Here is a 16,106-nt window from a genome sequence, read left to right as displayed (position 1 = left end):
ACCCCCTGCTATCACTACCTCCCCTGGAAGCTGTTCCTCCTTCTATTTCCCTCCTTGGAGAACTGCACCATATTCAATCCTTCTCCCAGAACTTACACTGCTTTTAAAACCTTTCACTAACTCCTTGCTGCCCACAGAAAAAAGATCCAAACTATGAGTCATGGCATTCAAGACCCTTTGCGGAAAGTTCTCCTTCTCTTCAGTCGCACCTCTTTTTCTCTCTGCCATACGACCATGTGCACTACTCGTTCTAAAATATTCAGGTCTCTGGAATACAACATCTTCCTTATGCCTGGAAAGCCACTGCTACTCTTGTTCATCTGGAAAATTCCTATTCACTCCTCAAGACTCAAGTCAATAATCACCTTCTCAAAATTTCCTGAGTCTTCATCAAGAAGAATTGAGTATTTGTTCCTCGATGTTCCTGTTCTCATAGGACCCTACACATTTACTAGTCCTGTTATAGTAATAATATCCAGTATATTGGTTTTTGCTTATTTCCCTCTGTCTTCCCCAAATGATCACCTACCTCAAAGGTAGTTTTTGCCTTACCCCTTCTGTAAATCCCCTACAAGCCAAGAAATGCCTACCAGCTGGGAGAAAGTTCAACAGTTTGTTGAATTGATTAACTTATTATTGAACAAGTGGATTTTGGTTTTCCTCTGTTCAGTCTGCTGAAATCTCCCAGATTAAAAAAAAAGTCAGAATAAGATAAGAAGGGCACTTCTTCTGATCTTCCACTCCTACTTCTGCAGTCTACGTGGCCCATTAGAACCTCCATTTGCCTCGAAGTCAACTCAAGTCTTCCCAATAAGACAATGTTACCCAGGATTCTTATTCCTCAACTTAAATACTCAAGCAAGCCTTTTCTATATATGCACATTATTATCTTGTTATCGTCAGTTTTACTACTATGAGCGTCTGTCAACCACAAAATGCTTGAGGGATCAAAATTTAAAAACAGAGAGACAAGCACAATAAAACAAAACTTCCAACAGTGATTTCAACTATTTTGTTAAAAACCAAATCTCTGGTTTCTAAACCGGGAAGCTCAAGTTGCTGTGCTTCCAGGAATTGGAGGAAATATTTAATGTAGGATTCGTGACCGTGGTGAGGTCTGATCTTCACTGAAAAAGATCCCAATCCAACTACAGTCCTCACAGCAGGGAAGTACTATTTCAGAAAGTCCCTAGATTCTCAGAGGCAACGGCAAACACAGGACACTGAAGAAACAGACGAAAAAAGGAGATTTTATTCATTTGTTCATTTGTCCATTCCAAGTAACGAAATTTAATCAGCGCATGTTTCCTGCTCTATAACACGACAGAACGAATGTTAGAAATGTCATATAAACATCAAAATTGTCACACAATAAACTCTTCAAGATAAAACCTTTATGCAGGACATAAAGGTCTACAATAAAAACCAACAAAAAGAAGAATTATGCACAGCAAATCCAGGGGCCTAGAAAAAGTGATCGGAGAGGTCTGTAAATACGAACCACGTAAACGCTACTGCGCAGAAACACAGCTATTTACGGATACGGTTTTTAACAACTTGTGTCAGCTTCGTGTGGGCGTCTGTGTGTCACTCTGTAACGAAGTGAAAATTGAAGGAGAAAGAAAATGGTAAATAAAAGGCAGGAGGAAGAAGCCAGATGACTGAGGAATGGCTCTGGGACGAGTCAGACGATCAGAGCTGCTCTACGCTGGAATCTGAAATGCAGGAGGCACATTTGGTGTGCGCTCGTCTAGGCCTCCCGCTACGGGCATTCTTCCGCTACCTGTGTCGGAGGACCGGGGGCTTCTGAGAACGCATAGCGAATTAGCTCCCCGGCTGTTCGCATGCATCCAAGCAGCTGCTGCCGCTGCCTCCCGCCTCCAGTAGCCTGTCAGCACCTCTAGGCTCTGCCCCGGCAGACGGGCCTCTCCGCTGAGGCCCCTTACGCAGCTCCGAGGAGACAACGTCTGAAGGCGGGAGCGGGCTGGCGCGAGATGGCCTCAGAGCGGCGGGTTCCATCAGCTGCTTGAGCCACTCTTGCTAAAAAATGAGCTTAACGACATTTCCCCGGAAGAAATTTTCTGAAATCCTAAGAGCATTCGGTGGAACACAGAATTTAATCCACCGAAATACACTTCACAGATGTTTCAAGAACACATCTATTTTATAAAGTAATGCACATCTGTATGAACAGAATGAAAAGACAGAAGAACCTACAGGAACTGGAAATCAACATTTTAAAAAGGATGCATTAGGAACTAAAGGGTAAAGCTTCCATGTATTTTTACACGACAGATTATTTTTGCAACTGTACAAAAAACTAAGCAGTTTTTTAAAAATACTAGGCCTTTTGAGTACCTCAAACTAAGATTCCTAATAATATACCTGTACAGATTTCTATACCAGTTACTTTTTTGAGTGGTTCTAAGTGTTTTCTTCCTCATTAAGCAAAAGCGCAGTGACACAGCCTTACCATGGCTCCGTAGTCTTAGCTACAAGGAGAAGCAAACATATTAGCCAAATATGCCGAACTAATTTCATTCAAAACGTTTTGGGGCCCCATTTTTTAAAAATGCACATACATCTTTCTTATAATAGAATCAAGCATATTTATCAATTTCTTAGTAAGTACTATGAACTAACATTATTTATTGTTAATATTAGTAACAGCTTTTAAAAGTACCTTGATCTTTGTGTTTCTAAAATTTTTCCCAGTCCATTTATTGATCTGAAATAAACATAAAAATGAGGAAGAAAGGGTTAAAAAGAGTAAAGGTTAAACTTTTTAAAAATCGTTAAGGCACACTGTTTCTAAAACAGGAAGTAAGCATATACGAATATATCTGGAGTGAGAAAAAAATAAAAAACAAAACTTACATTTTTTACAGCTTACTATTTATTTCTCTTTCTAATCATAAATCAGGTATATTCCACTTAGGTATTAAAACATGATACACAAAAATCTGCACAGCTGAAAAACCAGGGGCTACTTAGTGAATTATAAAGAGACCCTTATAAATGATTGAGAAAAATGATTCATACATAGCCAGTACTTCTAACGGTCTCAAAATGAGCGGACCAATCACGATTTTCACCGATGCTCAATTTTCCACAAGCACACGCTGTGCAAATGGCTCCACACGCGCTGGAAATCAAAACCTGGCTGCGAGGGGCTGTGACCCCAGGCCGTCCTCGGGATCCCCAGTGACGCCAAGTCACACAAGCGGGTTCGTTCACAGGCTAGTCTCTCCGGTTCCCTAACTAGAAACTCTACCCACTCCGCCGGTCCTCCCCCTTCTGATGCGACGATGATGAGGTAAGATCCCCTCGCTAAGGGAAAACGTTCAACCAAAATGCTCGCTAAGTCCCTCTCAGAGCACTGTCCACATGACCCATCTGTCTTTATCCCATCGCCTCCACTGCCCTCAGCGCTACTTGCTTAACACACGTGCCTTCTGTTCTGAGGCAGGTCTCTCTCTCTGCCATGTCACGAAGTTCTCCATCGTCTCTCTATAACCTCGTGGCCACTTCCTCTCAAATATGTCCACTTTCTTCCAACTTCCCAAACTAACGCCCCGTCAGCTGCCAGTCTGCGAGGTACAACGGAGAGTCAAAAGCCAAAAGGGCTGTAACCCACCAAAGCACTTTGTCCAAATTCTTTTCCGGGACTGCCGTACAGGGCTGGCTGGCAACAAGGCTGACGGTCAACACTGCTGATGTTAGAAACCCAGCTTTAAAAAGTCAACATGGGGACAGAAAAGCCCGGTAGTAATAATCCTTCCTTTGCTGCCAAAAATGTTTGCTGCGCGATTTATGTTCTCCTTTCCAGCAACCACAATGATGCAGAGGATTTTGAAAAGAGAAACAAATTTAGGAGACCAGTGTCAAAAGGAGTCAAGGAAGCAATCTCCATTCACTGCCTTCATCGTTCTAGACTTTTCAAAAATATCAACCACTTTTCTATTTCTTTCATAATGTTACTCACTGCAACTTGAAATTATTATGTAAACTAGGAAAAAAATCTACACTCTGATAATAGTAGCTAACGGAGCACTTACTGTGTGTCAGGTGCTGTGCAAAGTTTTCCAACACTGTCTCATGTAACATTTAAACGAAACTTAATGAAATAGGTATTATTCCTGTTTTAGAGATGACACTTAAGAATACGGCAGGAAACAGACCAATGAGTAGAACCCAACCCGATTCCAAAGTCCATCATCTTAAACGCTATGCATCACTACCTGCCATCCACCTGGAGGCATTATTACAGTTTTTTATAGTAAAGACTCAGAGGATATTAATATTAAAATAATATAAAATATGCAGAAAATATTAATTTCTTTCTTCTTCCATTATTTTATTTTTTTTAAATTTTTTTTAACATTTATTTATTTTTGAGACAGAGAGAGACAGAGCATGAGCAGAGGAGGGTCAGAGAGAGAGGGAGACACAGAATCCGAAACAGGTTCCAGGCTGTGAGCTGTCAGCCCAGAGCCCGATGCGGGGCTCAAACTCACGGACCTCGATATCATGACCTGAGCCGAAGTCGGATGCCCAACTGACTGAGCCACCCACGCGCCCCTCTTCTTCCATTATTAATCACTGCAGCCAATCTCCTCATGAGCCTTACCTTTACTGATTCCATTTATAACATACTATATGAATTGGTACTAACAGAATCAAAATCCGATCGATGTCAGCAGATTACATCCATTAAAGAGGGCTGATAATAAAAGCTACTGAAAGTCTCTTTGCACAAGGCATTTATTAGGTCCAAAAAAAAAATAATTCAAAGTCCCTGAACTCTAACCTCATTTGAAAAGTCCAAATGACTATTGGATCATTTCACACATATTTGAGTACCGTTCGCATTGTCCTATGTTGACCAACCTTGGCCACGGACACTGAAGATGTTAAGACAAACTCGAAGACAGGCATGTTTAGTTGACAGCCAAGAAGACAAAGTCAGTGAGGGTTCAGGGAAATGAGACCACTTGAGTCAGACGAGACTTCATGGATAAGCAAGGGAGAAAAAAAGGGGAAACCAGGAGGACTCGAGACAATGGGTAACACTGCTTTAAAAAAAAAAAAAAAAAAGGAAGGGCGCCTGGGTGGCTCAGTAGGTTAAGCGGCTGACTTCAGCTCAGGTCATGATCTCGCCGTTCACGGGTTCGAGCCCCCGCATTGGGTTCTGTGCTGACAGCTCAGAGCCTGGAGCCTGCTTCGGATTCTGTGTCTGTCTCTCTTTGCCTCTCCCACTCTCATGCTCTGTCTCCCTCTCTCTCTCTGCCTCTCCCCTGTGCATGCTCTCTCTTTCTCTCAAAAATAAATTTAAAAAAACATTAAAAAAAATTAAAAAAAAAAAAGCAAAGAAAAACAGAGACAGTGAAGGAATTCAAGGATTGGCAAAGTGACAGTGAGAACATGTAAGAGTAAAGAAAGGATCTGGCAAGATACATCCATGGGAAAGTAAATCGTCCTGAGTAAAGTCAGAACTTCATTCAGGGAAAGAGTCAAAGAGAAGACAGGAAAAGGAGGATGGAGTCAAAAGACCCTGAGTATCAGTCTATGAACTTTGAACTACACTCTGCAAACAATGGGGAGTAATTTTACATGCTACTAGTTACGTTACAGTCAATGAGTCAATAACAATATATGATTCAAACTCAACCTGATCCTACGTATCTACAGGGCAATAGTTATAGTAAAAATATTTTGTATAGTACACTTTGGATTTGTAGGTAGTTAACACTTAAAATGTCATACCTAATGGTTGTTCTTAATTTCTTTAAATCCTCTTCTGAAATCAAGTCTGTTTTATTAATGATGATAATATCTGCCAAAGCAACTTGCCTAAATTAGCAAACAAAGAACAGATGTCAAAAGAGAAATGTTAAGAAATTGAAAACAGAAAGCCCTTTCAGATCAAATATTCGTTAAGAACTATATAGTACTCTATATAGTAACTGAATTTACTCCTAACCTATTGATCATTCTTCAAATGAATAAATGTATCCATCACATATAAATTCAGGATTTTCATTTATTCATTCAAAAAATCTTTACTAAGTGCTCTCACGTGTGACTCTGAAACTACTAAGTCCCCAAAAGTATGCAATCAAGGATGATTTTCAACTCATAATTTTCTTTGTAAAGAAATGTATACAATTCAGATATTCAATATGGTAAAACATGGACAGTCTACTAACTCAAATATTCCATGTAACAGTTACCATGATTTTCAAAGAAACAGAAGACATTCACTTAACATTAACACTAAACAGTTTTTTTAAAACTACTCTTCAGGAGATACAACAGGATCCTGAGCAAATATCTTCTTCATCATTACAAATATGTATTTTCTCTGTAAAACAGATACACAGAAATTCAAGTTAAAGAATCCCATTGGCAAAATGCTAGAGAACAAAATAGCTTACTATAATCAGAAGTAGCAGAACTGAGGATTCTTTAAACTGTCCTCAATTCTTCAGCAAGTTTTAATCACTATAATATTTTTTCCCAATTCGAGTTTCATGCTACTTGAAGACACAGCCAATTGTTTCAAAAAACATCGTCAAATTCTCAAAAATAAACTAACTTCAATTCACTGAAAAAAGCAAGTTTCAACAGTATGTACATCACAATTCCATTTTTGTTTAAGTAAGTGTTCTATGAATAAAGATTTAATGTGGACGTCTCAAAAGACAAACAGTTACAATCTTTAAATTGGAGGCCTTCTACGTTTAACTTTATTTTGGCTTTTATGACACTTCACTATTTCCTACCTGGCTTATTTACACTTGCTATAATACACATATTTTAGCAAGGAAAACGGTTACAAAAATGTTTGTTCAGTCTAACCTGAATCACACCTATACACCAAATGCAGTGTTTAGGCAGGATTACAGAACCACAGAGTACCATATTCCAAAACGACAGGGAGTGAACTGCCTGCTTGCAGTCTATTAGTGATGTCTGCCTCACCCTAGCAAATCTCAGGGAGCCCCTCTCTTAAACTCAGCAGCCCACTTAGCAGCTATGGTCTATCCCAGAGTCTTTTCCCGTTAGCGAGAATATGCTTAGGGGAGGCAACCTAATTTAAATATTTCTAAGTCTAAAGACAAGCCAATTAGGAACATACAGCTGTTTAAATAAAAAAAAGTTCTAAATGCCAATTGAAACTATTCCCATATCTGTCCCTCTGTTGTTGTTGTAACAGTAAACATGTGACTCAGATGAATTACTATTAAAGACCGTAGTAAGTCAGCCAGCTCTTTTCTCCACAATCATTTTCGATCCCCATGAAATTGTAAAAGAACAACAAAAACAGTTTTAAATGTTCCCTTTTCCCTAGCTCCTGTCAAAGAACTGCTGTGCCCAATACTCATTTTATGCTACAATAAAAAAAAAGTCTTAAACAAAATTTTAGTCATTAGACCATTATAAATAGTTAGCAATAATTCAATTATAGGAAAAAAGATAACAAATTTGCCTTGACTATGTTTTTATATTTCTTAGTCTGGTTTTGGTTTTCATAATAATTTTCTCTCCTCAATCAGCCAGGAATCAATATATACTTTAAATATGAATACCTAGAAGCTTCATTGATAAGGCCATCAGGTTTTTCTTCTTCTAAATGCTAAACAAAAACAAAGTTTGAAAAAAGTTACTGAGGTGTAACACAAATTCTAATGTCAACACAAAGAATTTTACTTTGGCGAATCCCTTCTTGCTTCTAATGCAGACTTCAGCAAGTTCTATGACTAAATGACACAAATGCAGAATTAACTTTTCTAACTGAAAGCATTTTATTCCCCATTTGTGTTATCCTATAGTAAACCTGAGGGGGGTTCTTTTGGGAGGGGACAGGACTTGAATTTTGTTCCCCTGACATCTCCTTTTTCAAAGGAAAACCCTCCAGATTTAAATCATGTCAATAAAAACAAAGAACATTACAGTTCAAATTGTAGGCATTTTCTTTTTTATAAAACTGTTTTTGTTCTAAATAGTCTTTATTATTTATATTTTTTAAAAAAGAGATAACTACTGAAATAACACTTTCTTAAAATCTAATATCCTTCCCTCCATTCCAATCCCACACCCCATCCCTCCCGGCCGAATCGTACACAATATGGGCTCAGCACTGGGCCCTTCATATTCCCTAGAAACAAAAAAGCTGTGGGAAGGACACAGCCCCAGTTCTAGCCTAAAGACAGTTTCTCATTTACAGAAACCCACACCTGAGTGATCTGGCCCCACAGTTTAAACATCTTTTGCTGACTTCTGCAGAGTCAAGCTAGCTCAAAAAAAATCTTTTGACCTTGACTTAGGAGCCCACCAGATAGTTTTCATCACTCTGGAAGCAGTTACTATTTTTCCATAATCCTACTTAAAACCCTAAAGGCATCAATGCCATAAGGTTCATCTCTGCAAAATGTTCTACCTTCATTATTTTAACCCTCAACAGATTCTCCTTCTCACAATAAGAAGCTGCCTGCTGAGGTCGGAAGCAATTTGATTATATTAATGTTCTTTGTATTTGAAATCAAACTTCACAAATTCTTACCTTCTTTTACATAGTCTCACTCATCCTTCATAATAATCATAGAAAATGGCTATTCTACTCCTTTTATAAAAGAAGAGACTAAATTTACTACCGTCACTGTCACAGGATACCCTATTATAGGGATATTTTTCAAAAATTGAAAACATGTTCAACAGAAGTAAACTGAACATAATTTTACAAACTTGTGAAAGCTTTTCATGTCATATGAAATCAATCTCGTATACAGATGTTACATAAATGTTAACAATCGCATAAGAGTATACTCATAAAGACCACCTAAAAATTACATTCAAAATTATATTATCATTATTATTATTATTAAAATACTGTATCAAAAACTGTTCCATGGGGCGCCTGGGTGGCGCAGTCGGTTGGGCGTCCGACTTCAGCCAGGTCACGATCTCGCGGTCCGTGAGTTCGAGCCCCGCGTCAGGCTCTGGGCCGATGGCTCGGAGCCTAGAGCCTGTTTCCGATTCTGTGTCTCCCTCTCTCTCTGCCCCTCCCCCCTCCCCCGTTCATGCTCTGTCTCTCTCTGTCCCAAAAATAAATAAATAAATAAATAAATAAATAAATAAATAAATAAGTTGAAAAAAAAAAAAAACTGTTCCTTGACAAGAGACAAAGTTTACTCTTTTTGCTAATCACTCCTGGCCTAAGGCTACTGCATCCTGTTATCACGTCCTGTAGAGAACGAGGCTGCTACCATTCCGGAAACAGCATCAGGCTCAACAATTATTTGTCGAATGAATTCTAGTTAACACTTCCTATTTGCTGACAAGGATACGTGGATGCTGTTATTTGAAATATTATATAATGTGCAGCAACAATTCCCTTTCTATTCAGCAAAATCTATTTAACAAAGGCATCTGTTTCTGAAAGATCCTGGAATAGTCTAGTTCCTTCCAAAATTTGAAATGTTTTTCAAAATATTGTAGTGTTGACCTTTTAGAAGATTTACATATGAGCTTGGGGCTATATGGCTGTAAGCTGGTGGGATATAAAAAAAGATATGGCAGGAAAATGACGAGATTTTGTTTTCGAATTTCCATACCTAAACAGAACCACCAGTGGTTTCTCAAAGTTACCCGGGTTTTTAATGCATTTACTTCTCCAAAAGATTAGAAATCTACACTCAAAGCTAAGTAACATTTTACTACCTTCTGGCAGCCAAGAAGTTATCAAATACAATAACACATTAAAATCCCCCAAATACATACAGGCCAATATATACAACTCTGTTACGAATAAGACATGTAATCCTCACAAATAATTACAGAAAAAGAGATAGAAGCCCTGTCCTATGCCTATGTGAACTCAAACGTGAAGAAATAATAAATGCACGTTAACATTTATTTTCTCAAGGTACCAGCCCAACATTTCCCCTATGCAACTTCCTACCTTCCCAAGTCAAACTTTGCAAAAATGCTAAAACAGTGTCTGTTATTCAAAAGGATATTCTCCAATACCGGCCCTTCAGTCGGATGACTTCCATTTATAGAGTTAAAAAATGGGAATTTTGATATTCTAGTCTACCTGTACAGGCAAAGAAGGAAAATATTTGTAAAAGATTTTTTCAAAAATTTTATAATGTGTGTGTGTGTGTGTATCTGTTTGAATGTATGTATACACAACCCCAAAGGATTCCTCATGTCTGCTTAGAGACTATGGCTTTTGCTTATATATTTAAAAAGATAAAAACGATTTGGGTACTAATTAATCTAACACACCCAAAAATTTAGACTTCAGCCCTCCAACTTAGCATATGGGAAGACAGAAGGAAACCCTCTGAGATCACCATTGTAGACACTATTTCAATAAGGGCCACAGAATGTCCTTCTCTGCAGAAATAGAAACAAGCTGGACCAAAAGAGAGAGAAAGACAGGGGGAAAACGCTGTTGTTGACCAAAGTGGAAATAAAGCTGGTGTCAAAGATGTCACATGACATTTAGGAAAAGCAGCGGCAGCCATCTCTTTCCAGTGGACTGATTATAGATCTAACACTATCTCAGCTTTTAAAAAATGACTATTGCATAATGTCAGTCTATTTATTTTTCCAGTCTTTTCCAAGCCCAACTGTTTTCTGACTCAATTGTTTCAACAGCTAGTGCAATATAACAGAAGAGCCAAAAAGAAACCTCTCGCTTGACCTTTTCTGTGTAACTTCATTCATTGATTCTATTGCATTAAATGCTGTCACGTTTGTAGAACTGAGAAGAACAATGTTGGTAGCCCCAGTGTCAAGTCCTGAGAATAGAGAGCTGTCATTTGAAGTTGTCCAATTCTTTGCCCATGATTAAAAAATGAATATTTCAGATCAATGGGTGACAATCCCATTAGAGTGATAGCCCATGATATCAATTACCGCTTCAGTTTCAATTTGGCTGCCTGGCCACAGGGTACCATTTCTCAGCTTTACTTGTGATGGGCTGGCTCTGTGAAGCATGACACCTTAAATTGCTGCCCATTATCCAAGTGTCATTACTTGTACTGCCTCAGAATTCTCTGAATCACAAGCAGCTACTGAGGTCAAGCTTTGCAACCAGAGGAATTGGACAAGTGGGCAAATTCTTTATATAAAAGAAAAGTTATTTATCTGGCATCTGACTTAGAAAATCTAAAGTTTCCATTATCCTGACAGTATGTCAGTTTTGTGTAGGTATATTGATTTAATAATTTAAGAGGTTTTATCAAGGTGGCAGGAGGTTAAACGTTTACTGTGTTTGCATTATTCAGAATGTTGCTTTGTTTATTTGGCCTCAATTCAGCTGATAATGGATTCTTTTTAAGTCCTCTGCACATCTAAATATACAGATAAAAGTATTCTTATAGTCATAAATATATGGAGTTTTATTCTGGGTATGACACTTTAAGTCTATCAAAAATAAAATAAAAAATAAAATATCTTAAGCTGCTATACCAATTTATCTGAAATTTGGTAACTAAGGTACATAAAAGATGAATTCAAACATGACTAGAATAAACATTTAGAATAAAGAATTTGATTTCTTTTGCTTCCTCCATAGACATTTTGTTAGAAAAATCCTTATTTCGGAATAGATGGAATTTTTCTGAGTAAAATTGTAATATTCAGAATGTTTCTTTGATTCTTAAGACTATTAATCAATTTGGGCTTAAAATCTACAAAGAAATGATCTCCCAAACATCTCAAAATAGGGTCCAATATATTGTGGAGTAGAATACAAAATGGACTTGAATTTTTAAATATTACATTAAACTTCTAAGAAATGATTACTTCGGGTGCTATCCATATTCCCACATCGGGACCAGGAGAAGGACAATTTCATTGTATTTTGCCTTTAGCAGTATTTCACTTGGAAAGTTGAGAAATACTGTTTTATTTTATGTAACATGTTCTACAAATCCAACCAGCTGCATTTGATGACTTGAAGCCCACTTAAATGCATGTGAGGAACTTGGTAGTTAGGAAAACTTCACGGGAAGATGCCGTGTAAAGGAGTTTCTGTTCATGACACCTATGGATAAACCCCTGATTTCTTCAAAATGAAGTAAACCGATTATTTTTTAAAACTCAGATTATTTCCAGTTTGTGTCTGATAGCAGTTGACCGAGAGAAAAAAGTTCTCATAGGCTTTAGCAAGCTGGATTTCTTCCATCAAAGAACTTTGGACAGAAGTTCTTACTTGCCAACATTGGGGGTGAATCCCACCGAGGAAGTTTACATACCGAAACTGGGCCCTGTAGTATCCTTATTGCAAAATATTACACTTTCAACTTTTATCACATCAAGCCAGAGTAATAGAAAATGAATATTTAATTTAAAAACACAACTGGGGAGGCTGGCGGTTCAGTTAAGCGTCCGACTTCGGCTCAAGTCATAATCTCACGGTTCGTGAGCTCGAGCCCCACAACAGGCTTTCTTCTGACAGCTCAGAGCCTAGAGCCGGCTTAGGATTCTGTGTCCCCTTCTCTCTCTGCCCCTCCCTGACTCACACTCACTCTCTCTCTCAAAAATAAGTAAACGTTTTTTAAAAAGACATAATAATTAAAAGACTCATGAATTTCATCTATTATTCAAGATAATTAAAAAAAAAACCCTTTTTTCTTAAATGTTAAACAAAAATGTAGAGACAACAATATAATCATCCCCGTATACCTAGCTTTTAACAAATTATTAGCAACTCACAGCAATCTTTCAACTTACTTTTAATCCATATTTTGAATCCACCACAGTTACGATACCTACAAAGGAATTATCTCTTTTAATCACCTTTATACGTGAGAATGAAAATCATAACTAACCTGTTTCAGTTCGCAAATGTTACTCAATGAAATAAAGTTTTGGCTTTTCTCTTGCCAATGCTTCAATGTAAGTCAATCCTACCATTTCAAATATGTACTGAGTGCCTAGCACCACTTTAAGGCATCAGAGGTTACAAAATAAATTTTTTAAATGAAATAAGCAAATAAGAAAGTAAGATTTCTATGGCCTTTAAAAAACTTACAATTCAAAACATGATGAGATAAATTCCATAATATAAAGTGGAATGTGAGAAATTACACAAGAAAGGTTATTGCCAGTGTGTATTCATATAATCAAAATCAAGACTTTTCTTAACATTTAAATAACTCCTTGAAACTGAGACGTCTTAAGATATCTCATTCCTAGCAATCTGCACCAATTCTAACTCACACAGATGTTTTCCATAACATGAACCTAAGTTTCCAAATGGTCAATTAGTCTGGCAATCTCTGAATTTATATGCCAAATAATTTTTTCAAATGATACCAGCAGAAGGAGTCTGATGCTGCCTAGGGAATCCAACCATCTACGTGCCATATATATTAGAGCCAAATGACTGGAGACAGTCTTAAATTTCACTTTTTGGCCTATGGAAGACCTGGTTTAAAGAAAGGTCAAGGGTGGGCAGGGCACATAGTTACTTAATTCAGAAAGTTTCTAATATGTCTTAAATGAAGCCTCCAAATAAAACTGCCTAGAAGTGTAAAGGTAAATGAAGTAAGGGGTGAAGGGCTTGCTTAATTCTTAAAGAAAAAAATGAAAGCAGAGATATGATTCTCATACTGTATATTTTAATTAAACAACAAAAAAACCCCTCTCTAACATACTAAGTATGTAAACCAATAGGACATAAGAAACCTACATGGTATTTCTTTTTAAGTTTATTTTGAGAGAGAAGGCAAGCAAGGGAAGGACAGAGACAGAAGGAGAGGGAGAATACCGAGCAGGTTCCATGCTGTCAGCTCAGAGCCCGACTTGGGGCTTGATCTCAGGAACCGTGAGATCATGACCTGAGCTGAAACTAAGAGTCAGAAGCTAAATTGACTTTACCCACCCAGGCGCCCGAATAAACCTACACAGTATTTTAAAAGGAAAACCTTAGTGGACGCACTAAATTGGGAGTTAGTGATAAGATGTGACATCCAGTTACACCACTGTCTGGGCCTTTGGAATCTGTATGAACAAAGGCTTACTTAACTAACTAAACGAGTTTAAAAGTAACAGTGTGGGGCACCTGGATGACTCAGTCCGTGGAATGTCCAACTCTTGATTTTGGCTCAAACCATGATCCCAGGGTCATGAGATAGAGTCCCATGCTGGGCTCAGCGCTGAGTGTGGAGCCTGCGTAAGATATTCTCTCTCTCTCTCTCTGTCCCCCTCTGTCCCCTCACTTGCACATGCTCTTTTTCTCAAAAAAAAAAAAAAAAAGTAACAATGCAAGGAATTAAAAATATGAACAAAAATAATCTTAACCATAACATTTTACCTAAAAACAAAAGAATATTTGCTTTTCCACTTACCATCAAGATAAATGTCGACCCCTAATTCAGCATCAACCCAAAACATAGAGGCTACAGCACCTGAAAAATATATATAATATTCATCAAATAAAAATATTTCTTCAAACCAAGGAACACTATTCTATCCATGCTATTTTAATTTATCCAAACAGAATTAGCAGGTGAACACATATACAAATTAAGTATGGGTTTCCAAACTTCTTATGGGAATTACAATGATAGAATCTTTTTCTTATTTATACTCATTTCTTCCCCTCTCCTTTTTCCTCCAAAAGAATGAATGAATGAATGAATGAAAGGAAGGGGAAAAAAAAAGAAAAAGAGAAAAACAGACCAGCTCTTCTCACATATAAACCCAACACCAAGCTTCTATCAATGCATAATAACTTACCAACAGATACGAACAAATAACTTGGGCAGTATGGATATGTGCACCTAGGATTTAATTTTATTTTTTCTCTCAAATGTAATAATCATACAGTTCACAAATAATGAAATCTCTCTCTTAAGGCAAGCAAAACAAAACACAGATAATTCCAAAGCCACTTGTCCAAAACAGAGAAAAACCTACAAGTCGTGTAGAAGAAAAAGAACGGAAGGTAAACCTAGATACTCTATGGCATTACTAACAAAACCTTACACGAGTTAATATGGATATAAAATTTGAAGCTGAGGAAAAATAACCACGCGGCCAGATTAGCAGGCCACAACACAGGAAAAAGAAAACTGACAGTAAAGAAAGTATTTGATTTTTCAAAGCATCAAAGGCGCAGTTAGCGACAGGGCTGTCTAAAAGAATGAGTGCCGGGAGAAAACAAGGGTAACTGAACTCATTCCAGCGTCTGAAGCTGTCCACCTACCCTGAGGAGACGTGGTCCCCCAAGCATCACTCTGTGTCAACAGTGAAATACCTGTCAGCTGTTTACAGTGATTACTCATGCAAGATATAGCAAGGGCCACAAGATCTAATGGTTTCCTGATACCTATTGATTTTTTCCCAAAAACTTAATAGTTTTCCAATTTGACTGAAATAGGATTTGTGAGTAACAGGGGCGAATCAATGCCTGTTCTTTTCAAGGAAATTACTTTCCCATGACAATTATTTAGCTTAGAACTGGAGAGTGTCACTCTCCTAAACGGGGAAACAACTGAATTGCCAATAAGAATTTTCTTCACTTACTTGGCTAACAACATGATTTTAATTAACGAGGGGGAAGAGAGTAAATCACCCGTGAGTATCATTACTCCAAACAGTAAGTCATAAAAAAAAACTCTTGATTTTTTTCACTCAGTAAAATTCCAGTGTTCGCAAGTCATTTTGTTGCTGTTGTTTTTTGTTTTGTTTTGTTTTTTAACTCATGGATTACTATTCAGATAGCTTGAAAGTCCTACACAGGTGACGTGTGTAGTATTAAGTTGAATTACAAGAGTGCATCAGAGCTTTTTTCCTATATCTGACATGCACCTCTGGTGACAATGATCGGGCTACCCAAGAAAGTTCTATTTAAAATTTAGATGCAGCTGTTTAGCAAGAGGAGCAAAGATGAGAGAGTAAGTTAATCAGTGGTTCCAAACCCAGGGTGGTTTTCTCCCCCAGGGAATATTTAATTATGTCTGGAGATATTTTTAATGGTCTCAACTAGGGGAATAAGAATGGCATTTAGTGGGGAGAAGCCAGGGATGCTATTAAACACCCTACAATGAAGAAAAACAAAAACAAAAACAAAAACAAAGGAA

At 37.6% G+C, this 16,106-nt stretch overlaps 1 protein-coding gene across 1 annotated transcript in view; it reads right to left on the bottom strand.

Annotated features, from left to right (window-relative positions):
- Nucleotides 1–16,106, bottom strand: part of ZNG1A (Zn regulated GTPase metalloprotein activator 1A) — a 51,132-nt gene that overhangs the window by 13,660 nt on the left and 21,366 nt on the right. Inside the window, exons 5-9 of the mRNA XM_019463656.2 lie at nt 14,370–14,429; nt 12,751–12,788; nt 7,593–7,639; nt 5,767–5,853; nt 2,684–2,728 (exon numbers count right to left, since the gene is read on the bottom strand). Of these exons, the coding sequence (XP_019319201.2) occupies nt 2,684–2,728; nt 5,767–5,853; nt 7,593–7,639; nt 12,751–12,788; nt 14,370–14,429 (277 nt within the window). The remainder of the gene's footprint in view (nt 1–2,683; nt 2,729–5,766; nt 5,854–7,592; nt 7,640–12,750; nt 12,789–14,369; nt 14,430–16,106) is intronic.

The sequence above is a fragment of the Panthera pardus genome, unplaced genomic scaffold, assembly GCF_024362965.1.
Source record: "Panthera pardus isolate Hobbes unplaced genomic scaffold, ASM2436296v1 HiC_scaffold_20, whole genome shotgun sequence".
NCBI classification, from domain to species: domain Eukaryota; kingdom Metazoa; phylum Chordata; class Mammalia; order Carnivora; family Felidae; genus Panthera; species Panthera pardus.
The sequence above is the reverse complement of the archived record's forward strand: the minus strand, read 5'-3'. Positions and strand labels throughout refer to the sequence as shown.